Below are 27,112 nucleotides of genomic sequence, written 5' to 3'. Positions count from 1 at the left end.
CACCAAACAGCTTTTGACTCAGACCTTCTGCAGAGGCTTAGTGGAGCTTGCATTTCTATGTCTTTGTAAAACTGTGTTGGTGACAGTGGTTAGCATTACATAATTGTTCATGTTACAATGATTGTAATAAATGGGTGTGGGTATGTTAGCACCATGTGATAATATTTTCCTGTCAGAACTCTTTCAAGTTATTTAAAACTTTTTTACTTGAGAGAGAGAGAGGCTCAGTGTGAATTCAGAAACTTAAACGTCTTACATGTTGAATTGTTATTGTAAAAAAGAAAAGAAAGAAAAATCGATATTCAAACAGGGTTGGAAAGAGTTTTATGTTTCTATTAAAAGACATTTTAATAATCTCTTTCCTTTGGTCACACATTTTGGTTAGTCCAAATCCTGAAATCCTTTTTTTTACATCAAATGTTTTGTTTAAGACATTCAACACATTCACATAGCAGCAAAACAGTATTTGCTATGCAAAGATGTCTTGAGCAGAGACTGAAGTTTTGCTCCCCCTGTTTTCACCATAGCGTCTCTGCTCTTTATTGAGGTAGATATCCCGGCATAACATGGTTTTTAGAGCATGTGAGTCCCTGTGTATATTGCCCAGTGGCTAACTAGTTGATGCCACTCTGCACTATGCTCAGACTGTGGTTACCTCTGAGAATGGCGTCCCTATCCATAATAGTGAACACCATTGTTTCAGAAGCATAACGCCCACCCTCTGGTTCCCCCTAGGTCAACAGTGTTAGCTTTCTCAGCAGTCCTGCTGTTGTTAGCACCATTCATGATGGTAGCACCATTTACATTGGTAGCACTACTTATGCTGGTAGCGCCATTCACACTGGTAGCACCTGTCATGCTGGTAGCACCTTTCACGCTGGTAGCACCTTTCACACTGGTAGCATCGTTCACGCTGGTAGCACCTTTCACGCTGGTAGCACCGTTTCCTGTGGTAGCACCGTTTCCACTGGTAGCACTGCTCCTGCTGGTAGCACTGTTCACACTGTTACTTCCATTCTTGCTGTTAGCCACTGGCTCAGCCACCTCCATATTGAGGACTGTGCAGGTACCCTACTGCAGCCTGTGAATCATAGATATGCTTTGAATGTTCCATGAAGCTTCTTTAAATGTTGGCATTGTAAACTGCTTATTCACCGTTAAAGAAGGGAAAGTTTAACCAGCGTAGCAACAGAAACTAAAGAGATGGGACTTATTGAATGGTCAGTTTGGCAAAAGCTTGATCAACTGCCGGCACCTTAACTTAAAATCTACAGTTACATGCACTTGTATGTGGCAGGCTGTCAAATTAACATCTGCTGACTGACTAGAAGGGGTCTGAAGTCCTGCCATGTAACTTTGGACTGTGAGTGAACTGGACTAAACTGTCCTCATTTATCTTTAAAAAAAACTTCTCAGTTGCAGCACTTTACAAGTGTGTGACTTCAACAGGTTTACAAGCAGGATGTTACAACACTGCAGTCGTTTATCTGAGTCGTTTACACAACCCTAATGTGGAGTGAACTTCAGGCTGTTGGCCTGACGCGAGACATGGTGAATGACAAAGGTGGAGCAGCAGGGTGACCTTAACACAGAAGTGACAAACCATTGAGTTCTTATGCATCCTTTCTCATTAAGCCCCCTTGAACAATGTAGTAAATCCCCACAATCTGTACAATATATGACCTTGAGCATGACCCTTCTTGTAGAATAGTATCAGATTTCCCATGATGTGGAATGACTTCTGTTTACAATGGAAGAAAGTCAAGTGCTCATCCATCAGCGATTGAGCTGTTACAGGAAAATGTGTGAATCTGTCTCGAACATGAATTCATGTGACAGAGGGAATTCCAATCCCTGTTCCTGTTACACTGCCAAGCGCTCTGACTGACTAAATGTGATTTAGGAGGAACACATTAGAGCTGTAAGGCATAACCGGCACCAAACTGAAAGTTGTACAAGTTGTTCTGCTGGAGGTCATTGCCACTTTTTGTCAGTCGATCACATGGTGAGACACACATCACGTAGCCATGTGAACTTCAGTTTTTCCCTTTACCTCAGATCACTACAGTGTGACAATGAGTTTGAGGTTAGAAGGTGATTTCAGGGCAGGAAGTCAGCTGTTTGCAGTATTAATTTGACTACTTGGTGTAGTTTAAAGCCAAACAGTGGTCTGACGTTCCCAGTTTCAGAGTTCTTAGTTAAGATTAGTTGTATTTTCTTTACTTTTTCAAGGCAGTCGGTTTCCATGATTATTTTAAGTAACATCAGCTTTACAGTGTGTTTGTGAAATAAAACTCAGTAAAAGTCTTGTTCTCACTAAGGAAACGGTTTTCAGCGTACAAAAATAAACAGGAGGTCTGCGTGGCTGCAAGGTGTGGTTATATTTCTGGGGATGTGCACATCAGGCTGCAGCATAGGGTCTACGCATAGCCCTCATACAGCATCAGTTTGATGCAGATGTGTAAAACCTGCTTTACTGTTACAGTGTAATTTGAATACTAAATGTAGATGGAGGAACTCATTCCATATCTTCTGATCAGTTCTCTTGTCTCTCACAGGGCAGAAGTAAACGTTGTGTTCAGTAAGGCTCCTGTGTACCTCCATAATGTGTGTGTGTGTGTGTGTGTGTGTGTGTGTGTGTGTGTGTGTGTGTGTGTGTGTGTGTGTGTGTGTGTGCGTGCGTGCATGTGCGTGCGTGCGTGTGTGCGTGTGTGCGACCTACAGTAAACTGAGTAATACTAATCTGTATACCCCTCTGTTACATTATTGTTGTTATGAAAGTCATTTATCAGTATTTGTACTGTTGTTGCTCTCTGTGTGTTCGTCTAGAGTCAGGAGTGGAATGACATTATGGATCACCTGTTGCTGTGCTGCTGAATGCTAAATGATGGCTATTTATTTTGCATGCGTGTCTCTCATGTCTTATGTTTGCACTCATCTTTATTTTTTACACTCCATCATCCTGCAGATCATGTTTTCGACGTAATTATTTGTGCAGCTTAGTTTCTTTGCCATGCTGATACATTACTGTCATAATGTTGTTATGTTTGGGTCACTCCTGTAATTTCTAACCTGTGTCTTATCCTGGGGGTTGTGTGTGTGTGTGTGTGTGTGTGTGTGTGTGTGTGTGTGTGTGTGTGTGTGTGTGTGTGTGTGTGTGTGTGTGTGTGTGTGTGTGTGTGTGTGTGTGTGTGTGTGTGTGTGTGTGTGTGTGTGTGTGTGTGTGTGTTTTCGTGCTGGGTGCTCATGTAGCCGGGCCAGGAGGAGAGAGAGGAGAGTTTGGTACGCCAGCCTGACTTCATTCTCCCCCTCGCCACCAATCAGCCCCAAACTTTCTCTGCTTCCCTTTTGCCACCCATTCCCCTCAGCCGATCCACGCACGCCTCCTGTGGCAGGAGAACCAATCAAAATGCTTTGACACAGACTTAATATGTGACCAACAACTGATCATTTCAAATTAAGTACACATCAGATATGAGCCTCTGAAGTTGTACTTTTTTCACACAATCACAACACAGATAAGGTAGTTTTGAATAAATGTACAGGTAAGGATTATCCCTTAAACCCCGAGTTTATAACTTAAAGACTCCATTTAGCATCAATAAGCAGCAGATTCATAACACATTCCAGGGTTTCCCCAACATTCATTTATTTGTGACGGCCAGCCACTATTAAAACATCTGCTTCAAAGACTTCAAACGCTACTTTGTGGGGCACTTAATTGTCTTTGCAGTTTATTAGTTCCTACAATGCAAAATCTTTTCAGTTGATTTTACTAAAGAAAATCTATGAAACACATTGCCTTAAAAAATGCAACTAAATCTAACTTTACGACTTAATTTTTGTTAACTTTACATCTAAGTTTACTTAAAATTTAGTTATATTTATTGAATTCTGTGAAGTTGTTGCAACTTAAAAATAATAATAAATCAAATTTACCCTCCTAAGTTTTAGCAACTTTAATAAACCAAGGATACTGAGCTATATATTTGTATTCTGCTGGTTCCAAACCAGTCATATTTGTATTTTCTTAAACATATCAACAACACAGAATTCACAGATCTCTTCTTCATCATTAGCAAAAACCACTTTGTGATGATCAAGTTGAGTCAGACTAACTTAGTTTACTGAAGTTGCCAACACTTAAATTGAGTGGTAGAGTACTCTGAGCACAGGTGAAGCAGCAGAATACCAGGTGCATTTAAAGTGAAACTTAACCATTCATTCTGCTGCATCTAAAAGTATTTCAGTGAGTATGCATTCATCTGCAGCAGCTGCTCTTCTCATCCATTGATCTGATCTGATCTAATCAGCTCTTAATAGATCAAAAGATCAGTTATCTACTTCATGAGTCACAAATTGCTGCTGAGAAAAAAAAATTGAGCTCCGCCTGCACTGCATTCAAGGACCTGCAGAGACCCTTAGAATTTAAAGAGGGGACACAGAATGATACATCACAAACATACATCATACACATGCATTTAAAAGACAAAACAAAGTTTTCTGTTGTCGTCACATATCTGACCTTCATTTTCAAATCTCAAAGGCCAAACAATGAATTGGGCACACCTGATGATCAGATGTTGGATCACAGTATTGTATTGCTAACAGCTCGCCTCTAGTTGCTGATGCTAATTCTGCTGCTGCTGCTGCTGCTGCTGCAGAGAGCATGAAATAATGCTGCACTTTGTCCCCCTCAGCTGAACACATTCATACTGACTGTGGGTACATTTGAGACACTTCAGGTGAAGCTCTCTTTCAGAAACTGGTTTGTGAACATTGAAAGCCCTCTGGCAAAATGAAAAAATACAAGTGGAATATCTGCTGTTGTTCAAAATAGTATTCAGGTGTTGATACAAGTGCTTTCATGTAATTTTGTTCTCTCCGTGTACACTGCATGGAAGTGTGATCATCTGGGAAAAATATCTGGATTTTTATTTTGCCCATTATTGTGCAACCCAAATTGATGCATAGAGGCCTGTTAAACATAAAAAATTGTACCGATTTTAAAGTGATCAGTCATTTTTGTAAGTGGGGTTATATGGATCACTTATTATATTACATATTACAACTAGTAGATATCAATAGTAGTTTGGAGAAGCAGGCTAGAGTCGGACACAGAAGCTATGCAATGTACTGCTGTGGATGGGGGGCAGCAACAAAACATATTTTAGCTATCAAAAAAGTCCAGAAAAATCAGTATCAGTTTAGGTTTAAGCTAGATTGTAAGTATTTTTACTGCTTTACCTCAATGTCGGGCAGTGGTTTCTAATGGGAAAATAAAGCCGTTATATCACTCTCATCAAAGCCAGACTCAATCGATGGAGATCCGAAAGGCTTTCTTGTTGAAACAGGCTGTCTGACAGAAATGTAAACCCAGGAAAATACTCTTAACCCCTTGAAATCTGAGAAATTGGCCTCATTTTTGTTGTCAAAAACATGGGAAAAGGTCACCAGAAATTTAAGAAGAATTTTCCCAAATTAAATTACAGGAAATTAAATATTACAAAAATTACAAAGAAAAAAGTAAGCAAACAAAAGCCGTTATCAGCCCCCCATTGAACATTTGTTCCCAGCTTTTTTAAAAATGTATTTATTTATTTTATTCAAATCTACTGATTTCCTGCAATTTGCATAACATTTCTTACCAAGTTGCTTTCCCATGTTTTCAAAAGACCTGAAGGCACCTGAATGCTGCAACAAAATAAGTGATGTCGATCCTGCTTTCAAAGGGTTAGTGTAGTATACACTTAAACTGATATTGATTCTTTTTTTTTTTAGGTGGCTAAAATACATTTTGTTGCTGGCCCCCATTTACAGCATTACATTGCTTAGCTTTTCATCTCCAGCCTTCTTCTCCAAACTGGGGGCATGCTGACTGCCATCTGCAGTATGTAATACACAAACCATGGATTAGTAGCCCATACAACCCCACTTAAAAAAATCTCCTTTTTAATTAAAATAATGAGTCTCAGACGTTTCACATACAATAGAAACCATGTTCCCAAGGTATTCTGTGTCCAGTAGTCATGTGATCTTGCCTCAAACAGCCTCATCTTGTGCTAAAATGCTTAGTTGTTTTGTATTATTTTAACCGTACTGTATTGATTTGTATTTTTGCAGTCTAAATTATTCTCATTCCCACTCCCGGATACGCTTGTTATCCTAACAACACACAAGTCGATATTTATTGGCTTAGTCGTCTGTCTGGAGCATAGTAGACTTCCAGATTTACAAAGTCAATGTAGTTATGTAATAAAGGGCATATACAGTAGACACAGTGTAGTGCAAATTAGAGATGCTGAATTTCCTCCCTGTGATAAGCAGTGTCTGTGCTGCAGACACTTTGTTTTTTACAGATTACAACTCAGATCAGATTCTACAGATTTAAAGGTTAATTTTATCCCCAGACATGCTTCATGACCTTAAGCGAATCATCCATACAGATTCATCCTGATCAATCTCATTTGCTCACATTCAACTGTGGTGGAAAAATCGCCTGCGCATGACACCTGCCATGTCGCTGGGATTTCTCTCTCTCCCATAAAGGCTCACTGACACGGGGCTGCCGGTGTTGTTTTCGCAATAAGGCCGTTGGCATGGAGTCCCACCCGGCTCCATTCATGTCCCGATCAGCTGGAATGGCTTGTGTTTTATTTGTCATGTACCTGCTAAGCTTCCGGGATTCTCCATCTCTCTGTCGCTGACTCACGCTGCTCACCGGACACGCACAACTGTGATTAAACCACGCTGTCAAACCCCTGATTTTCTCAGAAACACCAATCGTTCTTTGGTTTCCTCAACCTCCCCTGTTAATCCTTCTTTTCTCTCCGCTCTTTTTTCATCTGTAGAGGACAATAACGTTAGGTGCTGGCGACCGGCAAGTTATCCAGACTCCCATCGATGACTCGCTGCCTGTCAGCGGCACCAGCGTGGCCCAGCTCTTCAGACAGCTTGGTATGGTTTGAAGATGTTGATAATTGTCTTACAGAATGTCTAGAAAGCCTGCTATAAGTGCTGTTTCTAGTGCTGCATTTAGATGCCTATGACAAATATTTAAACCTAATCTAACCTAACCTAATCCCCAGCAAATTGTTGTAATTTCTTTCAAAAACATGGGAAAAAAGGCAGTGAGCAACTTGTTAAGAAATGTTTAAGATATGGCAAGAAATTAGTGGATTTAGAAAATTGTTTCTTTTTTTTAAAGCAGGGGAAAAATGTTTAGTGGGAAAAAAAAATAAAAAAAGCAAGAGAAAAAAATATTGATAATTATCATAATTTAGTTACATATTGAAAATAAAGTCACAGAAATATTATCATTTTTAAGAACTTTCTTCAGGTCATTTATTTTTTTATTTTTTTACTACAACTTTTATTAACTTTGAAGTGTAATTTAATTCTGTTTTAACTAATTTTCAAGTTAAGCTAATTTGCTCAGGGTTACAAGGGTTAAACCTCTAGCAAATGTTTTTAAATTTCCCATCACAGCAGAATTTTAGCTCATGAGATTACCTGGATAACTAACTTGCACTAATACTGGTAGAATATATGACATTGTTTAGCGTCCTGGACTCCCTGTGATGTCTCGTCTCTGCTCTCTCGTCCCTCAGGTATAGTCAACGTATTGTATCTGTTCTGTGCCGCACTGACGGAACATAAGATCCTGTTCCTGTCCAGCAGTTACCAGAGACTAACAGATGCCTGCCGGGGGTTGCTGGCCATCATGTTCCCCCTCAAATACAGGTGCGATTCCACTCCTCAGTTTCTCCTTGCATTCGTCTCAGCGTTGTGAACATGATATCTCAAGAATGCCTTGATGAAATTTCTTCAAATTTGGCACTAACATTGGCTTGGACTTAAAGATGGACTGATTCGATTTTGGTGGTCAAAGGTCAAGGTCACCGTGACCTTGTGTCTGTCTCATTCTCATGAACCAGATATCATAAGAACAACTTGAGGGAGTTTCTGAGAATTTGGCACGACTGTCCACTGGGAATCAATGATGAACTGTTGTTTTTTGTCAAGAAATCATACACTAATTATGACAAAATTTCACACAAATGTCTGGCAGGAGCTGCTTACATTTTTTATTTAAAAGGTTGAAGTACAGCTTCACTGTGACATCATAATGTTCTGCAAAAGTACTTTTTTTTTGGCCATTAGTCAGTGTCATATCTCAGAAACAAAAGGGGAAACATTTGATTAGAGATTAAATTGGTGACACAAATCTTCAAACTGTGCTGATTGTAGAAATCTTTGTCGGGTTGAAGATATGTGTGATGCATCCACATTTTAGAAATTATAGCTTCTTTGCAGCAACATCCATATTTGAAACATATTTGTCTACTGTCGTTTTTTTTTGACTCTGGACAGACGATGTAAACTGTAACTGCAGTTACAGTTTTTGACTGGTTCACAGAGGTAAAATCACAAGGAAGTAATTCTAGCTGTTCTGAAACAATATTGCAAGGTTGAATCAAAAGTAGTAGTAGCAGATGTGCTAAATCATTTTTTGTGTCCCTTCCAGCTTCACCTACGTTCCCATCCTGCCGGGGAAACTACTAGAGGTCCTGAGCACCCCCACCCCCTTCATCATCGGTGTTAATTCATTCTTCCGCTCTGAGACACAAGAACTGGTGGGTTCTCGTGTCAGGTTTTTTTTGTTGTTGTTTTTTTTGTAGGCCTGAAATGTATGTTTGAATTATAAAAAATTTAAACAGATACTTTAAGTCCATATGTTTGAACTGAGTATAACAGTGATAACCACTGGACTGGAATTTTTCGACCACAGTATTTCACTAAAAGCAGTATGAGCAGTGCTGTTACAATATCAACACTCAGTGTGACAATACCGACTTGACAATACTGTCGCTCATTCGTCTCCATAATAGTTTTATTGGAGATTGTTGGCGATGCGTTCTGAGAGAGAAAATGAACAGACATAAAGCAGCCAGGGAAGCAGTCTGAAGCAGCAGAAAATGTTGGCACCTCACAGCCAGCTGGAGGACAAAATGCCAACTACACACAAATGCACTCCATCAACAATAAACAAACAGCCAGTATCATTAAAAAACCCAGCATGCACTGTGTGCAAGATAGACTGGCTGGAACACCTGCTGCCAGTTTCCAGCTGTGGGAAACAAATGAGATTAAAAACAAAAAATCTTAGTGTCAAAGTTAAACGCATTGTGCCATAATTTAACCTTTTGAAACCTGAACTGACACACTCATTTGTGCTGCTTTGAGGTGCCTTTCACAGATATCTAAACTCTTAAACCCCAAGAAGGCAATGAGTTCACTGGCAAGAAATGTTCTCCAAATTGATAGAAATTTGTAGATTTAGAAGATTATTAAAAAATCAAGGGAAAAATGACCATTAAACTATTTTTGTTTTGTTTTGTACATCCCCCCCCCCATCCGTTTTCTGGTACTTTTCTTTAACTTTTTTTTTTTAAATTATTATTATTTAACTTTATTTTTCACCAATTCCTTGCAGTTTTTTCTTTAATTACTTCTTTAGTTGCTGATTTCATTCTTCTTTGAAAGAAGTCAAGGCAGTTTGCTCAGGTTTCAGAGGGTTAATAAACTTCAGGGGCTTTCAAAATCAGAGGTCAAACTATTCTATGAAAAAAACCTGTTATATACTTTAATTTATAGCCTCGGTTACTCTGACATGGATCTGACTTTTGATTACAATGAAAAGAATGTTTCATTTAAACTCTCACTGACCCATTCAGCAATGGTTCATCCGTCTTTTAATAAACTGTCTGATGCAGTGCTCTTTACAGACCTTGCCAAGATAAATGATACCAACATACATGACAAAAGTCACTGTCTACATCTGCTGGTCAAAGGAATAATTATCTGCTGTCTTATTGAAGCCTGATGAGAGTGTAATGAACCTCCTGTTAGAGATGTCTGGCTGTGTGCTGCTGTGTGCCGCCCTGATGTAGCCATTGTGTCACATCACAACGGGACGCTGTGTTTTGTACTGTAGTCACATGCCCTTCAACAATGTAGGAGCCGTCGTCAGGGTCAGAGGTCAGAGGTTATCACTGGGGCATCCCCTTCTGCCGTCTGCATTGAAATATGACTGTTTTTTGTTTGATAGTCAGCATCCTGAAATGAGCAGCTGTTGACAGAGATAACCGTCTCTGCATTTGTCTTTCAGTTGCTGCAATCAGCTCATGTATCATGCTTTTATCAACAGTCTCTGAGATTAAAAAATAAATAATTAAATTTATGTGTTTTCAGTTGGATGTGATCATCGCCGACCTGGACGGTGGCACGGTGACCATCCCTGAGTGTGTCCACATCTCCCTGCTGCCTGAGCCGCTCCTCCAGCAGACCCAGACTGTGCTCTCCATGGTAAGAGCTGCAGCGCTGAACACACCCATAACACACACTAAGAGTCTGTACTGGGAAACCTCATTAACATCCAGTGGGTGGTTTCTACCAAGCAGTAAATTCCCCAGCGGCGCTTTATGGGATGAGATGCCAGGAAGTTCTTGGGGGATTGTTTTCTTCTTATTTCTCTGCATCACTTATCTTTCGTTTTGGCTTTGGTGTTGTTGATTTTTACAGTTTGTTTTGTTTTGCAAGTTTTTAGTGATGGATTGGATCTTTATGCCTCTGGGCCAGCCGTAGTTGTTGTCAGAGGCATTATGTAGCGTTTGTCATTACGTTTGTCCGTCTGTCCCATTCTCGTAGACGCGATATCTGAAGAACGCCCCGATGGAATTTCTTTAAATTTGGCACCAACGTCCACTTGGACTCAGCAATAAACTGATTAGATTTTGGTGGTCATAGGTTAAAGGTCAAGGTCACTGTGACATTTTCTGTTTAATTCTAGTGAATAGAATATCTTCAGGGATTTTCTTTTTCCAGATGTTGCACAAATGTCCACTAGTACTCAAGAATGAACTGATTGGAGTTTAGTGGTTGAAGGTCAAAGGTCACTGTGATCTCACAAAACATTTTTTCCATCCGTCCATCTCATACTTGTCAATGCAATATCTCACGAACGCCTTGAGGTAATTTTTTCAATTTGGCAGAAACGTCCTCTTGCACTCAATGTTGATCTGATTAGGTTTTGGTGGTCATATGTCAAAGGTCAAGGTCACTTTGACCATATCTCTCTAGTTCTATTAAATGGAATATCTCGAGATAGCCTTTAAGGAATTTATCAAATTTGGGACCAACATCCACTTAGACTTTATGACCTGATAAGATTTGGTGATCAAAGGTCACTGTGACCTTTTTTTATTGACTAGGTTTTGTTGGTCAAGGTCAAAGGTCAAGGTCAACCTTTCATCTGTCACACACAGCATACGTATATACAGTATGACGTCCTCCATTGTCTTCAGCAATTATTTATTAAGGATGGTGTGGTTTTGGCCCCTCTAAAGTTTATTTCCATATTTTTTCTGTACATTTTTAAAACAGGACATTAATTCTTTTTACTGTACATTTAAGTATTTTCATTTATTTACAAATGGAACAGTAAGGTTAAGTTTCAGTAAAGGTGTCCATGTTTTTTTCTTTTTTTCTTGTGGTTTAGTTTCATTTCAATAGAAGCTGGATGCTATGCTGCCACCAACTCGGCTGGTGTTACAACCATATCGCCATTGTGTTCATATCACACAATCACACACTTCAAATAACGCTAGCTTATATCAAGCACTTTAATGCATCCTGCAGCGTCAGCCCCTTCCAGTATTTCAGTGCCAGCCCATTCTGAGAAATGATTGTTTTTATCTTTTAAAGCATGTAAACAAATGATTTTCCAGCTTCCCTGTTCTCTTATTGATATCTGCAGAATGTATTAGTTTATTTCCTGCTTCCTTTTGTTGTACTGTGTGCACATTACATAACAAATGTGAGATGACTGTCAAACAGTGGGATGTGTTATTTCAGGTGTGAGGATCACAAAGGTGCTGCTGCAGGAAATTCCTCTCAGTTTATGATTAATTTACTGCATAAGTTTTTACAATTGTAGCCACCTGCATAACATGGTATGTAGACATAAATAATTTGACATATTGGCAGTGCTCTAGACTTTGCTGTCATGCTGCTCTGTCAGGTCACGTGCTGTAAACAATCTGCTGCACAAACTAGTTTCGATGTCGCTGTTTTTTTACAGAATTAAACAGCACTCATAAAACATCTGCACTCTCTTAACTATATTATGGTTTATTCCTTTACTGCATGAATAACAGTGGATGTAATTTGGATTTTATGACACTGATTACCAGAACTAAAAGACGGGCCATACAGCCTACCTCTGCCTGTGCGTGACGGTGACCTCGATAAACTGCTGCGGGTGGCACGTGTGCACTGTCACAGACTGTCATGCTGTTGCAGCGCCATTTCCTGCCAGCATCTATCTATAGAAAAGCCACAATAAGACAAATGAACAAATTCTGTCCATAGAATGCTAGAATTTGAAATGGAAAGGTATAGTATTAAGTTAAAAGTATATATATTTCTTTCTTGTCTGTGACATATTCTGCTGATAAAAACATTAACCCTTCTGAGCTTGAGCAAACTGGCTTGATTTCTTTAAAAACATGGGAAAGCGGCAATTAGTGATGAAAGGAGAGAGGATCCAAAAATTGGCAAGAAATTAGAAAATAAGTATAAGAAAATTATCTAAAAATCTCGGCAAATTAAAAACGTAATAATATTTTTTTCTAAAAATTCTGTAAAATTATTTCAAATTTGTAATTATGATAATTATATATTTTTTCCCTAGCTTTATTCTTTTTAACACAGAACATTTTGTTTTCCCTGACCCCCCCCCCCCCGACAGTTTTACCTACCTTTTTTAATTTTCTCCTATTTTCTACAGATTTTTTTTTAACCCCAGACCATTTTTCCTAGCTTTTCTTCATTTTAATAATTTAATTTTATTAATTTAATAATTATTCCTTGCAATTTCTGAAACATTTCTTTGCAAGTTGTTCATGACCTTTTTCCCCATGTTTTGTGACATTTTCTCTTAATTGATGTTGAAGAAAATCTTGATTCACAGAAATTCACTATCACAAACAAAAGACAAAATCAGCTGCTTAATGTCTCTATAAAATGGATTACTTCTAGTTATCTTTATGGCACAGTGTTGGGAAAATCCTCCTACTGTGTGCTATGGTGCCAAGTCATCTCTTCCTGGATAATTTGTTTTGTTGTAATTGCAGACATGTTTAAACACTGTGATTCACTTTATTTGATTACTGTCTCTCCATAAAATTGAGTAATAAGTTTCTGGTAAAAGGTTGGCAATGACCGAGCAGAGGACAGATTTCCCTCTGCTGGTTGCACAGCGTCAGATTGTTTTGGAGCTGTGATGTCACTGAGAGAGAGGGTAGGCTGTGTTTATTTGGCTGGAGCTGCCATCCTCTGCTCTGTCTCAGCTCAGTTATGCCAAGTGTGTATTTGGATGCTGCGAGGAGCCTAAATTTTGGAGTCCAACTAGCTCTTCCCATGAACTCTTGTCTCAAAATATTTACGCTGTCAGAAATGCATTGTCCTGTTTTTGTTACTTTGAGAAAATAGAAGCTGATGATATGGTCCATCTCATGCAGACAAGCTACAATAAACTGTACATGATGCTCTTCTGCATGATCTGCATAGAAGAATGGCACATTTTTATTTTATGTCACTTTGTGAACTTTTTGAAACCTGGATCATCATCAGTATTTTTTGTGCAGCATTAAGATGCCTTTCACAAGTATTAAAACCTTTGAAACCTCAACAGGTTGGTTTGATTTCTTAAAATTTGGTATTAAGGGCAATGAGCAACTTGGCAAGAAATGTCCTGCAAGATGAATAAAATAATAAATAAAAATAGTAATTTCTCAAAAACAAGGGAAATGTTAAGTTTTAATAAAATATTTTAAATTCTGTTACAGAAAATAAATAAGTACATTCATTTAATTTTTTTTTAGCATTTTTAGGGCACTTTCCTGATTTAAAAAAAAATTATTAATCATTTATTATATCATTTAATTTTTTTTACTTTTTGGGGGGCTTATTTTTGGGTAATTTCATTTTTATTAAAGTTACTTTTGTCTAATATCTTGCACATTTTAGGGCCATTGCTAAAGCTGCTCTCTGCTTTCTTCCCATGGTTTTTATTTTTTATTTTTTGAAAAATCAGGTTTCAGAGGGTTAACTATCTAAAAATTTCCAGGACGTCCTGCTATTGAAAAATATTGATGTTAATCATTTCTCCCCCTTCATCAGCTCCCCTGTTGTCACTGACTTTACCTGCTGCCCTCTTATCTTCCAACACACAGGCACAAAATTTAGCCACATACTTAATGCTCAACCTTGTGCTGTGTTTCTTTTATCTTAATTATATCCCTTTACGTGTTTTATCTTTATTTTTATCTATGCCGATGTCCTTTGTCTAAAAACAAGAAAAACAAACAAGCTTATAGGAGAAGCTAATTAAAAGTTTGACAAGGTGACTTAGTGCAAAGAAAACAAAACACATTTTTTTCTCATAGTTCATGTTTGTTTTTAATTTATAACTCATCGTACGCAATCCAAAGAAGTATTTTTTAAATAATTTTTTGCTCCCACCATCAGATGTACATCACAGTAGGCGGGTTTCCATTTCAGATTTGCACAAAACTTAAGCGATATTTTCCAAATGTTGATAAAACACAATTGTGAGAAGACTGTGTTTCCACTGAGCGATGATATGTGACTTCTCTACTTGCAATAACATTCCAACAAGCATGGTGATGGATGTTGAAAACGTTAGCGGCTTTATTTCTATTGCAGCCACCACACTAGCCGTCATATTCCCAATCCAAGGCCACGTATGCGTGTTATGGAGTGATAATGGAAAGGCAAGCTCCTTATACGTGGGAGCGGCCACGTATGAGGGATTTCTGGGAATTGATAGTCCACAATTTCACAATCCAGGAATTGTGGATTAGAAACTGGATGATCCGCTCGACTTTTAAAGAGTGATGCAGTAACAGGTCTTGTAGCTCCTGCTGCATCATGCCCAAGGGAACCAGTTCCTACTGACAACATAGCCATAGCATTATGTGACCTAGAAAAGCCAAAAAAGTCTTTCCATTGCAGTTTTGTGAAATACAGCTGTTTTGAATTGCCTGAAATATCACCTCATGCAAGCATAAAAACTTTTGTGATAAATTGAAGTTTTTTCAAAATTATTTCCATGCATGGTGTATTTTATATTGCCAATTACAATTTGCACAATTTTAGGGTTAACGGTAATGCACCAAGTGCTGTAAAGCAAAGACACTGAACCTCAACCCACTGCCCGGGGCATCTGGCAAATGCCTGAGATGACAAGGCTCAACGTTTTGTCATTCTAAAATGATTTTATTGCGAAAGACCATCCCACATGTTTTTGTCTCTCTGTGCACTTTATGGCTTATAACCTGGAGACTCTTGTCTGTTTTGGTCTTTGCTCTGCATTGATGGAATGAGTGATGGAAACAAGTCAAAGAGAATGCACTGGGTTATGGGTTTGTGTTCTCAGCTAGCTAAGTTGTGTGTGTGGATGCCAGCACAGATTTATAAACTGAATTAGGGGAGGAATAATGACCAAAACAAACCCAAAAGTATCAGCCAATCTGAGCAGCTCATATAGGTGGGACTGAAGAATAGATAACTGCAAAAATAAGAAACTAATGAGGTTTTTTTTGTAGCAGGTCTTTAATTTGATGGATTGTCATAAACTGTTCCCTTGGGAAAAGAGAGACGCTGGTTGGAGTGAAGGCTCCCGGAACAGCGATGCTGTAGATTGTTGGACAGCAACCGTGAATCAGAGCTTAGCTGCTGTGTTTTCCTTTTACTTAACTGACTAAATGTTCATGTCATGCCGTGAAATCAGAGACTATCTTTAAGGTCGTATCTGTCGACAGCATCTGTTGACTGAGCTCTAGATACGCTGCCTAATGTGTCCTTCTCACATTGTAAACCGTAGAGTCTCAATCATTTAGCTGTCCTTGACGCTCAATTTAAAATAAATAAATGTATATATAAATCCAGAAAAACCATTTTAGGTGTTTCCATTTTTCAAGCTTTTGACCAAAAACTGACTCAATCTTAAAAAAAAACAACAACAGACATTTCATTCATCAGTGTCTTTTTAAGAAAAATACCTTCATTTAAAGGCCTCCAGCAACACTAATAAAAACTACAGTGCTCATTAAAGAAGACTCACATTAATCCTTTGATACCTGGAGCAACATCCCTTTTTTTGTGCTGCTTTCAGATGCTTTTCACAAGTATTTAAACTTTTAAACCCTGAGCAAATTGGTAAAATTTCTTTCAGAAACATGGCGAAAAAAGGCAATGAACCACTTTGTAATAAATGTTTCACAAATTGCAAGAAATTAATAGATTTAGAAAATTATTTTGTAGAAAAGGAGAAAATGTTTAGGGAGATTACATTATAATTACATATTTAAAGATGTGTTACAAAATTGTTACAATTCTGAAAGCACTTTCTCAGGGTCATCTCCTTTTTTAAATTTTTTCTTTTGTTGTGTTTTGTTTTTTTTAAACAAATTATAAAATATAAATTTCTATTTGCTCATTTTTTTTCAGGTAATTTCCTTGTACTTGTAGGTTTCAATGGGTTAATTAAGCCAGCCTTATTGAATATCAAGTTTAGCCTTTTTGTTGTTTGAGTTCTCAGTAACTAGTATTGTTGCAATATTCATTAACATTTTTGAAAAAAAAAAGCCATCAGTAAAATGCCTCTAAAAAACTTTGCTTGGTGTGCATTTTATCCCTTTTTTAAATATATATATATATATTTGGCACTCAAAAGCGTAGGGAGACGGAGAGAGAGTTTTCTGTAACCATAACTGTAACAAAAAGCAGTTACACTTAATGAATAGTGAATAGACAATCAGATGGTGTTGGTGGATCATGGATTAATATGCTGGATATTTTCTTGAGTAAAATGATAGAAAATTATTAAAAACATGTCTCACAGAAATGAGAAACAGAAAAACATCAAAATCTTCACTGCTGCAGAGCTGGAACCAGAAAATCTTTTGTTTTTGCTTCAAAAATGACAAAACTATTACTAAGGTATCAGAATAAGTACCTGATTATCTTTCTGTGGATGGACTTATTGATTAACTGACTATTGGTTGCAGCTCTAGTCGAAAGTATTGCCAAATGGGAATGTTAAATTGACAGGTTATTTCCAGTCAGTGCAGTGCATGAATAATACAGCATTGCCAAAAATGTGGCAAGTAAAACAAATATAACTGCACAGTTAAAAGAAAACACATGGCTTGTGGATTTGAACTTCACTCACTGATTTTGCAATCACATTGTTATTTGTTATTTTCTATCTCAGGTCACACCACACAGTCTGCCTGTCCCTAGAAATCACTGGATGTCTCTCAGCTCTTGACTCAATCACCCAAAATTCAGCTAATGCAGCAGGAACAGGCTACAGTAGAGCTACAGTAGGTCTGAAAGGAAGCTAATCAGTGATTGATGGTGACTTCATGTTTGTCATTGTAGGTTTTGGATCCAGAGCTGGAAGTGGCTGATCATGCCTTTCCCCCACTCTCTGCACAACCCTCCGCACTCAAGATCCAGGTAAGAAAAACACTGGACTGCGGGAAGGAAGCAGGAAGTCCTGTATTAATATTAAGATTTTAATCACGTTAAGGTCTTTATACTGCAATTTAAGATCTCGCCAGGGTAAACCATTGGTACAGTCAAGCTGCTGTTGTCTAAAAAAGGCAGATGTAGTGCAAAATCTGTACGCTCTCACTGCTCTGATAGGCTTGTCTCACTAGCAAGCTCTGTTTTCTTTTTTGTTATTGTTGGCATGGAAAAGGTATTAAAGATCCAAAATCTAACAGGATTCTAGTTCAGTTCCTCATTCTATTAATTCTCCAGTTATCGTGTATGTATGTGTTGACTTAAACTTTTGTGTGTGTGTGTGTGTGTGTGTGTGTGTGTGTGTGTGTGTGTGTGTGTGTGTGTGTGTGTGTGTGTGTGTGTGTGTGTGTGTGTTTCAGGATAAGGAGATCCGGGGAGTCTTCCTGTGGCTGTTTGGTCGGCTCTTCCAGGGCTATCGCTGGTGTTTACACATCATCCGCATTCACCCGGAACCAGTGATCCGCTTCCATAAGGTCCGAAAACAAAACTGTATTTGATAACAGCTCAGACTGTTTGTGAGATGTAACCATTTTCTTTGTGTTTAAAAGAGAAACTGACTTTTAAGAAAGTTCAAAAAGAAGTGGATGTAGCTTCAGAGTCTGAAAAGTTTAAAAATGACCGCCAAGTGGGAGTTGCCTTAAAGCTGCATCCTTTTTAATGGCTAGCAGGGGGCGACTCCACTAGTTGCAAAAATAAGTGACATTGTTGAACACTTCAGGGGGAATTGACCGTCTCTGGGTTACCTCAGTAAACATTGTCCAGTTACTAGTTTCAAATCTTCTTCAATACAGCACAATGTTCATTTTGTAAATTATGGTCCCAGTCAGAGTAAAGTAAACATTAAAGCAAGGTTTGCTTCAGGGTGGGGCTACATTATGATTGACAAGTGGGTACCACGGTAACCTGTCATTCAGGATAGAGGTGTAGCAGTGAATATCCATGGCACTGTGCAGTACATTTAAATAGACATTGATTTATTTTTGGGTCTTGTCTGTGTTTTCGTCTTGGAACTTTTACCATTCACTGTTTTTTTCAGTTCATGAAAGTTAATTTGAACATATTTTGCCCAAAAATATAGATGCACCTTGTGAAACAAGCTAGCCAGTGCTCATGCTAGTGTTAGCTGACGCCTAGTTTCTTCGTAGCTCCACCCTCTCAAACATGACCACCTCTGGCTCCAAAAATAACAAGATGGAGCTAATCAATCTTTGTAAAAAAAAAAAGTAACATCTCTATGCTGTCTAGATGAAATATGCATGTGCTGATAACTGAATTTTTGACAGCAGTTTGAAATCTGTCTTTCCATGCACAGACAGCTGATATTCTGCCCCCTGGTGGTTAGCTCAGGCATAGTGGGAATCTATGGTGCATCTATGGTTTCTCACTTGGCATGTAGCTCACTGGGATAATAACTTGCCCTTGGTGTCTGAGGTGTTGTCAGCCGCTATAATTGTTCTTGTGTTTCCACAGGCTGCCTTCCTGGGTCAGAGAGCGCTGACAGAAGATGACTTTCTCATGAAGGTGCTGGACGGCATGGCGTTTGCAGGCTTCGTGTCAGAGCGTGGGCCTCCATACAGAGTCACCGACCTCTTTGATGATGTGAGTCTGTCCGCAGATTGTGTCTGTCATAGTTTGACTGTGGGTAATTGAAAATATGTGACTTGGATATGAAAGATACTTGCTAAAATTTGAGCTAAGCTCACTTCTTTGCCCTGTTTCCACAGCTGGTAGCCAATCAAGTGGAGCGGATCCGACAAGAGGAGACCTGTCCACACAAAGTCATGAACCATGTGAAGGAGCTGGCTGAACAGCTCTTCAAAAATGTAAGTTTTCTAACTAAACTGACGACAAATAGCACTTCTCAGATAATACATATTACTACCGGCCCCTCATTCTGACGGTTTCCTGTTAGACCTGTTGTATCCTCTTTCCTATTCTTGAGTTTTCCTCTTGTGAGACTCTTCTCTTTAACCCACTTATTTCTTAACTTATCCCTCCATTTTTTTCTCTCCCTGTCTCTAATAAATTATAGTGTGAGACATATATTATATCCTTCTCTATTATAACTCAGTTTTTCTGTTTTTGCTTATTTTTTCCTTAACTCACCAGTCGTCCTTTTTTTTTCTCTGTGTCTTCCCCTTTCCTCCAGGAGAATCCTTACCCCGCTGTGGCGATGCACAAAGTCCAGCGACCGTCAGAAAACAGCCAGAGCAATGCACAGAATCAGACGCCGTTCCCTGTACTGGACGAGGTAGCGGTGCAGCTCTTCATCGACCATGCTGCCGCCAAACTCAAGACTGCACCCCCTGTGGTCAAGGCGGAGGTGAAGGGCATGGTGCCATCTGGGCCCCCACTGGGTGAGCTAAACTCCAGGAGCTGTATTCACAAAGCCTCCTAGTACTAAGAGTTACTCCTAGTGATGAAATTCTTGGTAAATTTGTAGAATGATGAGGTTTTTGAGATTTTCCCTCAGTTCATTTCATTTCCACTGGGTGTCACCTTGCAGGCTCAACCAATCTTTTAAAACAATGCATCATACAGCCACACCTCTTCACTAAGATAAAAGTTTCTACCCCTTCCTTGCTCAGAGTTGCTCTGAGAATTTTCCTAAATCACTTCTAAGCTGGGACTCCCTGCAAGAAATTTTAAGACTAAGTCAGGAGCTCTCTGAGTGTGTTCTCGTAATGTTTTTTAATAAGGTCCCAGATCTTAAACATGTTTGGATCAGTTATAACAAAAAGACAAAGAAAAAGTGGATTAGATGTGCAGTAGATGTGGATTAGATGTGCAGTAGTAGTAGCAGACTGTGTGGTGTGACCTGAGTTTGATGTTTTTAAAGACACAAACCTGGCATTGGTTTGACAGAAGGTGGTAAATACTTGACAAAAGTTCCTTGTGAGGCAGCACGTTTCGGGTTTGATAGTTGCATTTGTAAAAATGAAGCATCAAGTTTTAACATCTCCATTTCCACCTCAGACTTCCTGTGTGAACTCTTCACCGCGACCGTCTGTCTCTCAGTGTGTGTTTAATGAGGTAGAGATTGGTGTCATGGTGATGAACGAGTGTCTGAACATTTCACCCGCATCTCCGCAGGAGACATCGTGGACAGGAACGGCCATGTGATGGCGAACAGCGCCCGCAGGCTGGAGGTGGTTAGGAACTGCATCACGTACATCTTTGAGAACAAAATGCTGGAGGCCAAGAAGGTGAGAGCAACATATTTATTCTTCTCAGCAGAAACAAAACACACAAGTTTGGTTTTTCTTCTAAACTTTCGAGTGTCTTGTCCCTCTAGAACTTTAGGTACTTGTATTTATTTTAGACATGCCCTAATTATGTACTGTGTGTTTTATTTTTGTGAAGTGACAGTGTGTGACTCCGCTGTTGTTCTCATCTCCTCTCTTCAGTTAATGCCGGCTGTACTGCGAGCGTTGAAGGGTCGGGCAGCCCGGGTTTGTTTGACCCAGGAGCTCAATCAGCATGTCCTACAGAACCGAGCTGTGCTTGATGACCAGCAGTTTGACTACATTGTCCGAATGATGAACTGCACCTTACAGGTGACAACAATACAATATCACTAAAATCCATGATATAACAAAAAAAAAACAACTTAAGATTAGACGTTCTTCGTTATTAAACTGCAATATCATTACTATTCACCCTAACATGGCTAAAAAATGACTTGAAAATATTAAAATACTTGATTTGATTTTTTAGTGCAAAAAATATTTTAGTCAGACTTTATTGATGCTGAAGGAGAAATAATGTAGGAGATCTAACATAGGAGATCTACCTGTTTTCTAGATGTATAGATGTGCTGTTTAAAAACCTACAGTATGAAAAGCAGATACAATGAACATTCCAATATTTACCCTCAGATGATTGATATATATATATATATATATATATACACACAGATGTGTATGGTTTTTCAAGCTGTTACATCATTCTTTGCTCATCTGTTTCTGTTCAGGACTGTTCGCATATAGATGAACACGGTATTGCAGCTGCTCTCCTTCCACTGGTCACAGCTTTCTGCAGAGTAAGTTCACAACCAGCATCAACAGAGTCAATGCACGTGTCCCAAATTCAGCTTTAAACACAGTTAAGAACACATTAAGTCACTAAGAACCCAGTGTTCCCCCGTGGTTTACCCTAACCCTAACCCTGATTTTAGGTTGCTGGGAGATGCTTTTGTCATTTAAAGTTTTGTGTTTTCCCCTTATTAAAGTCTCCTTCTTTGTTTGACAGAAAATGGGCGCAGGCATCACCCAGTTTGCCTACAGCTGTGTGCAGGAGCACATGGTTTGGACCACCATGCAGTTCTGGGAGTCCATGTTCTACAGCGACGTCCAGAACCACATCAGAGCTCTGTACCTGGAGACGGACGAGGGAGAGCAGAACAGCTCCGTAAGCACCTGCCTCACACTCTAGAATGAACAAAGAAATGTTGAATGAAAGGCTTTTACATTGTTAAAAGTTTTTGTGATTTTTTTTGAAAGAATCTGCCACCACAGCTTGTAGTTTAATGACTCAGTCTCCCCACCTGCCGAGCCGAGTGTCATTTCCGTCTTGAGATGATTAATCATGAACGAACCGCCTTCGCTTTTTTGTCAGGAGCAGCAGGACGGGTCGGGCAGCGGGAGGGAAATCAGCGCCCTGGAGCTGGCGTCGGAGCAGAGCCGGCTGTGGCCGACACTCAGCAAGGAAATGCAGATGGAGCGCGTGCAGAAGGAGGAGAGCACGGTGTTCAGCCAGGCCATCCACTACGCCAACAGGATGAGCTACCTGCTGCTGCCGCTGGACACCAGCAAGAACCGGCTGCTGAGGAGCTCCGGCCTCGGAGATGTGGAGAGCGTCAGCAACAGCTACGTCACAAACAGGTATGGACAGCTGTCAGCCCTCACAGGGAGTCACAAACATTCACATAGGCCCGTAAAAGAAAAGTAAAGACTGCTCGCCTTCTCACAAGGGCTGGGCGATACAGATAAAGCCAAAATATCACTGTTAATAAGAGTGTCCAATAAACCCTTGAGTTTTGTGCAAATCTGTAATGGAAACCCGTCCTATAGAGAGACAGAAAACATGTACAAGTACATACGACAAAGGCCCTCAGACAGTCATTAACTAGTAGTGTTGTAGTCAGTGTATGTGATGCTGACATTTCTTCAGAATTAAATAAAAGGAGGAAGTGATGACATTGTGTCACAGCTAGATGCTTTACTTCAAATACAAAAAAACCCAAAAAAAACCTCAGTTGCACAGTTGGACTGTCAATTTAGGTAAAATATCACACATAATGAATTATGAATTTTGAATTCATATGAATTAAATCTCCTGATTTATTGAGGTATGAGAACATGAAAACTTATCAGCTCCAACCCGGTGAATATAAACAGCACACATACACAGGCATACAAACACGGCCCGCGTGTGTGTCATTTAGATCACTCATTACAACGTTAGTAAATCATTCAGCTCATCAGGAGAAGTTTTTTTCCAGGTTAAAAATCACTTCCATTCGTGATGAGTGGCTGGTGTGTGTCATGGTTCATTATAAAATGTAATCAAACATTTACACAAGTTTCTAGCGGATCCTTAAAAAGTGTTAAAAAGCACTGAATTCATTCATCTAAAAATAAGGCCTTCATTAGAATTAAATTAACTTAAATTACTCTTTCAAAAGTCTTTTCAAATGTTCAGACATTCCATAGTGAAATCTCAAAATATTGGTTAACATCTTTTTTTCTGGTTAAGTAATTTAATAAATTCCTCTTTCTTAACTCGTCATGATGGGAATCAAAGCAGTGGAGTCTCACATGCAGAGTGAAAAACCAAATACGTACTTTGATGATAGTGTAATATGTACATTGTCTTCCATGTGTTTCACTCTGAAAAGGTTTGACATAGATAACATTTGACATAGATAATCTAAAATTTTCACTGGATAAAAAAACAAGTGTTCCATGTCAAAGTAAACATTTGGGCAAAATGAAAGTCCTTCAGTTTTTCAAAAATTGGTCTTAAACTTAACTAAGAGAGGCATTTAAAAGTCTTAAAGATATTAAATCTACCTTGCTTTAACTGCAGGAACCCTGTTACACTTCAGTAACAAGTTTTACAATCAGATGCCGCATTATTTGGAATGTGAAAGTGTTTTTCTCTTGCAGTATTGCAGGCAGCATGGCGGAGAGCTACGACACAGAGAGCGGCTTCGAAGACGCCGAGAGCTCTGACGTGGCCAACTCCGTGGTGCGCTTTATTAACCGCTTTGTTGACAAAGTGTGCAATGAGAGCGGCGTGACCAACGAGCACCTGAAGGCTCTCCACACCATGATACCAGGTATGGAGGCGCCATTCAAGCTACACCCACTGATTTCTCTTTGCACCGCAGAAAGAGTCACACCAAGCTTCATGGCAACATGTGTCACTTCTGTCCTCCTTCCTTTCTTTGCAGATATCGTTCAGATGCACATCGAGACGTTAGACGCAGTCCACAGGGAGAGCAAGAGACTGCCTCCTATCCAAAAGGTAACCAATTCCTATTTTTACGTCCCACTGGACAAAGGCCATGCAGAGCCCCAGCCAGCCCCGCCCACTCCCCTCTCCACCACTCCCTACAGCTCAGGCTCACAGTGTCACAGCAGGTACGTCTGTCCTCCGGAGACAGAACTGTGTGACTGACAGCACGCCTGAGCAGTGCATGCTGGGTGCTTGCTCCCCCTTTGTTGTGCCGTTTTGATCTCTGCGGTGCAGCGGAGCACGGTCCGGCTGCCGCAGCTCCCCAGGGCCCCGCAGAGCCGAGTGCCTTCAGTCTGAAGGGTGCAGTGTGCTGGAGAGGGATGGTGGCTTCGCTGAGCCTAACGTGACATGTTTTGACATTTCACTAAAGACTTGTGAGTGGAACAGTAATGTCTCCCCATGTGAGCAGACCTCTCACCCATCATCCCCATGCCTCTGCTCGTAATATGTCCTGTCAGCACTTTGTGTTGTAGCGTGCGTTCATGTCTGGAGCAGGCAGGTTTGTCCAGCTAGTGGATTTTAGGTTGTGGGCAGAGCAAAAACCCCAAAACATTTGTGTGCAGTTTACAGCTAATTCTTTGTAGTTTTTGTAGTTTTTTTAACCTGTACCCCATTTTTTTCCCTGTTTTTGTGTGTACGCAAGTAATGGGAACCACATTTTTTGAAGTTGTCCCACATTGAGCAAGAAATGGGCTGCAGTGTTTATTTAAATGTCTGATGTTTTTGCCGATAGCAATTTCACGGCTGTTTCAAAATGATCTATTCTTTAACAAAAAGGTCTATATCTGTAGGGATCCTTTCCATAATGTCGTATAATAACAATCTGAGCCTGTAAGTGGCAAAAAAATTACTGGTGCTCAATTGCTCCTAATGTCACACTGCACACTCCTATTCTGGTGCTGTTGGCTGCAGCCCCTTTTGTTCAATACTGGAACAGTTTCAAAAACACTAAAACAAGGGAAAATAGAGTCCAGGTTGAAAAATACTGAAGTCATCCTTTAAATGCTTTCAGAGGAAACTGCCTTTATTCTGCTGTGTGGACACATGCAGCATCAGATGTTGTGTAACAGATTAGGAAGCATGTTAGTTGTAATTAATTTCCTCTCAGAGGTGGAGTTCCTAAGGAAGCTATTCGGGCCTCACTGAGGAACAGGAAGTGATGTAAAGGGCCAGAGGACAAAGCCGGCTTCATATTTCATGCTGTTGGTATTCAGAAAAGCTCAGCAGCTCACTAAGGCCTCTCAGTCTAAATACGGCAGTCCTGCAGTCAAACTTGGGATCCTCTGGGACTCTCCAAAACACAACGGTTCTTATTTTTTAAGAAATATGAAATGAACATCCCGTTGCATAAACACAAATGAATATTATTTCTTTCTGTGTATTTATCTTTTATGGTTTGCAACATTATCTCTGCCAAGATCCCACCAATCCAGAGCATTTTTTGTGTGTTATGCAACAGAAATACATTTCAGCCTCTGTCAGTTTTTGGTCTGAACTTCCCAAACAGTCCAGCCAGTAACCTCAGCATGGTTGTTAATGCATGAGAGTTTGATGAGTGGAGTGGTCGTTTGGTTATGAAATATAAAGCATATGCTGTCGGGCTGCACAATTAGTCATACTTAATTGTATGATAGAGTTACAGATGCTACATTTAATTATTGCAGTGTGTTGGCATTTCAGAAAGGAAAAATTGGATTTTGGAATTGGTTTTGTCTGCAACACCATCAGCATTATCTCAGAAATCACTTTGCAACTGTTTTTTATTCATTTCTAAGTTGTTCTGGAAATCCGACTGTTCATATGGAAATATGTGGAGAAAGAATCTGTATAAATATGGTCATTAATGTTCCTCCTTTCGTTGTCTCTGTGCAGCCCAAGCTGCTGAGGCCGACACTGTTACCTGGCGAGGAGCTGGTGATGGACGGCATGCGGGTCCACCTGATCCCAGATGGCCGCGAGGAAGCCACGGGGCTGATGGGTGGTCCTCCCCTGCTCCCCGCTGAGGGCGCCATCTTCCTCACCACCTACCGGCTCATCTTCAAGGGCACACCCACCGACCCGCTGGGTGAGAGAGAACATGTACACACACACAACTCTGAAAGCTTGTAACATAGACTCACTGTATATCGTACACTTGCGATGGTAAATTCGCTTTGCTGCCTTAATACATGCACACACACACTTGATTGATTACCTTGTTTCATGAACAGAGTCTTACAAGTCAAAGCAAGTTTGATATTGGCATATTTTGGACCAATTATTCGAGAGATTATTGGAGGTCTTCTAAACCCTGCTTTTTTTTCTTGTGTGTTTTCTTCCTGCAGTGGGAGAGCAGGTGGTGACTCGCTCGTTCCCCATCGCTTCTCTGACTAAGGAGAAGAGGATCTCAGTCACTTTACCCATGGACCAGTTTGTCCAGGAGGGGCTACAGCTACGCTCCTGCACCTTCCAGGTACTCTTACAATATGAGCTGCCATCACAAATGTGCTCCCCCCTCCCCTCTCTTTCCTCTGCTTACTGACCTCTGATCTCTGTTTGTAGCTGATGAAGATTGCGTTTGACGAAGAGGTGGCATCAGACCTGGCAGAGGTTTTCAGGAAGCACATGCACAAGCTGCGCTATCCTCAGCACGTCCAGGGCACATTCGCCTTCACTGTGGGCCAGAGCGGGAAGATGGTGGTGGAGCACAAGACCAAGGACAAGAACCAGTCGCTCAAGTAAGGAACCATCTATGCAGAATTTTCCTGTGCGTACATAAAGGAGAAACTAGAGAACTAAGCAGGGTTCCCACGGGTCCTTAAAAAGTCTTAAAAGGCATTGAATTCATTAATATAAAGATAAGGCAATAATTGGTAATAAAATGTCTATAATCCATATTTCAGAAGTCTTAAAGACGCTGAGACATGGCAAG

General features: G+C 39.9%; 1 protein-coding gene across 5 annotated transcripts in view; it reads left to right on the top strand.

Moving 5' to 3' along the window:
- Positions 1-27,112, top strand: part of sbf1 (SET binding factor 1) — an 85,601-nt gene that overhangs the window by 35,389 nt on the left and 23,100 nt on the right. For 3 of the 5 annotated variants that reach the window (XM_042511532.2, XM_042511533.2, XM_042511531.2), the window contains 20 exons: positions 3,253-3,282; positions 6,852-6,957; positions 7,611-7,743; positions 8,528-8,636; positions 10,255-10,368; positions 17,533-17,610; positions 18,039-18,152; positions 19,150-19,278; positions 19,404-19,502; positions 19,829-20,036; positions 20,773-20,885; positions 21,087-21,236; positions 21,653-21,721; positions 21,931-22,089; positions 22,297-22,562; positions 23,850-24,022; positions 24,137-24,210; positions 26,074-26,266; positions 26,526-26,653; positions 26,743-26,918. In XM_042511532.2, the coding sequence (XP_042367466.1) occupies positions 3,253-3,282; positions 6,852-6,957; positions 7,611-7,743; positions 8,528-8,636; positions 10,255-10,368; positions 17,533-17,610; positions 18,039-18,152; positions 19,150-19,278; positions 19,404-19,502; positions 19,829-20,036; positions 20,773-20,885; positions 21,087-21,236; positions 21,653-21,721; positions 21,931-22,089; positions 22,297-22,562; positions 23,850-24,022; positions 24,137-24,210; positions 26,074-26,266; positions 26,526-26,653; positions 26,743-26,918 (2,621 nt within the window). The remainder of the gene's footprint in view (positions 1-3,252; positions 3,283-6,851; positions 6,958-7,610; positions 7,744-8,527; positions 8,637-10,254; positions 10,369-17,532; positions 17,611-18,038; positions 18,153-19,149; positions 19,279-19,403; positions 19,503-19,828; positions 20,037-20,772; positions 20,886-21,086; positions 21,237-21,652; positions 21,722-21,930; positions 22,090-22,296; positions 22,563-23,849; positions 24,023-24,136; positions 24,211-26,073; positions 26,267-26,525; positions 26,654-26,742; positions 26,919-27,112) is intronic. The other 2 variants (XM_042511534.2, XM_088072760.1) reach the window with 1 other exon arrangement.

Source organism: Plectropomus leopardus, chromosome 22, assembly GCF_026936395.1.
Source record: "Plectropomus leopardus strain MGB_pleo_1.0 chromosome 22, ASM2693639v1, whole genome shotgun sequence".
Lineage (NCBI taxonomy): Eukaryota > Metazoa > Chordata > Actinopteri > Perciformes > Serranidae > Plectropomus > Plectropomus leopardus.
The sequence above is the reverse complement of the archived record's forward strand: the minus strand, read 5'-3'. Positions and strand labels throughout refer to the sequence as shown.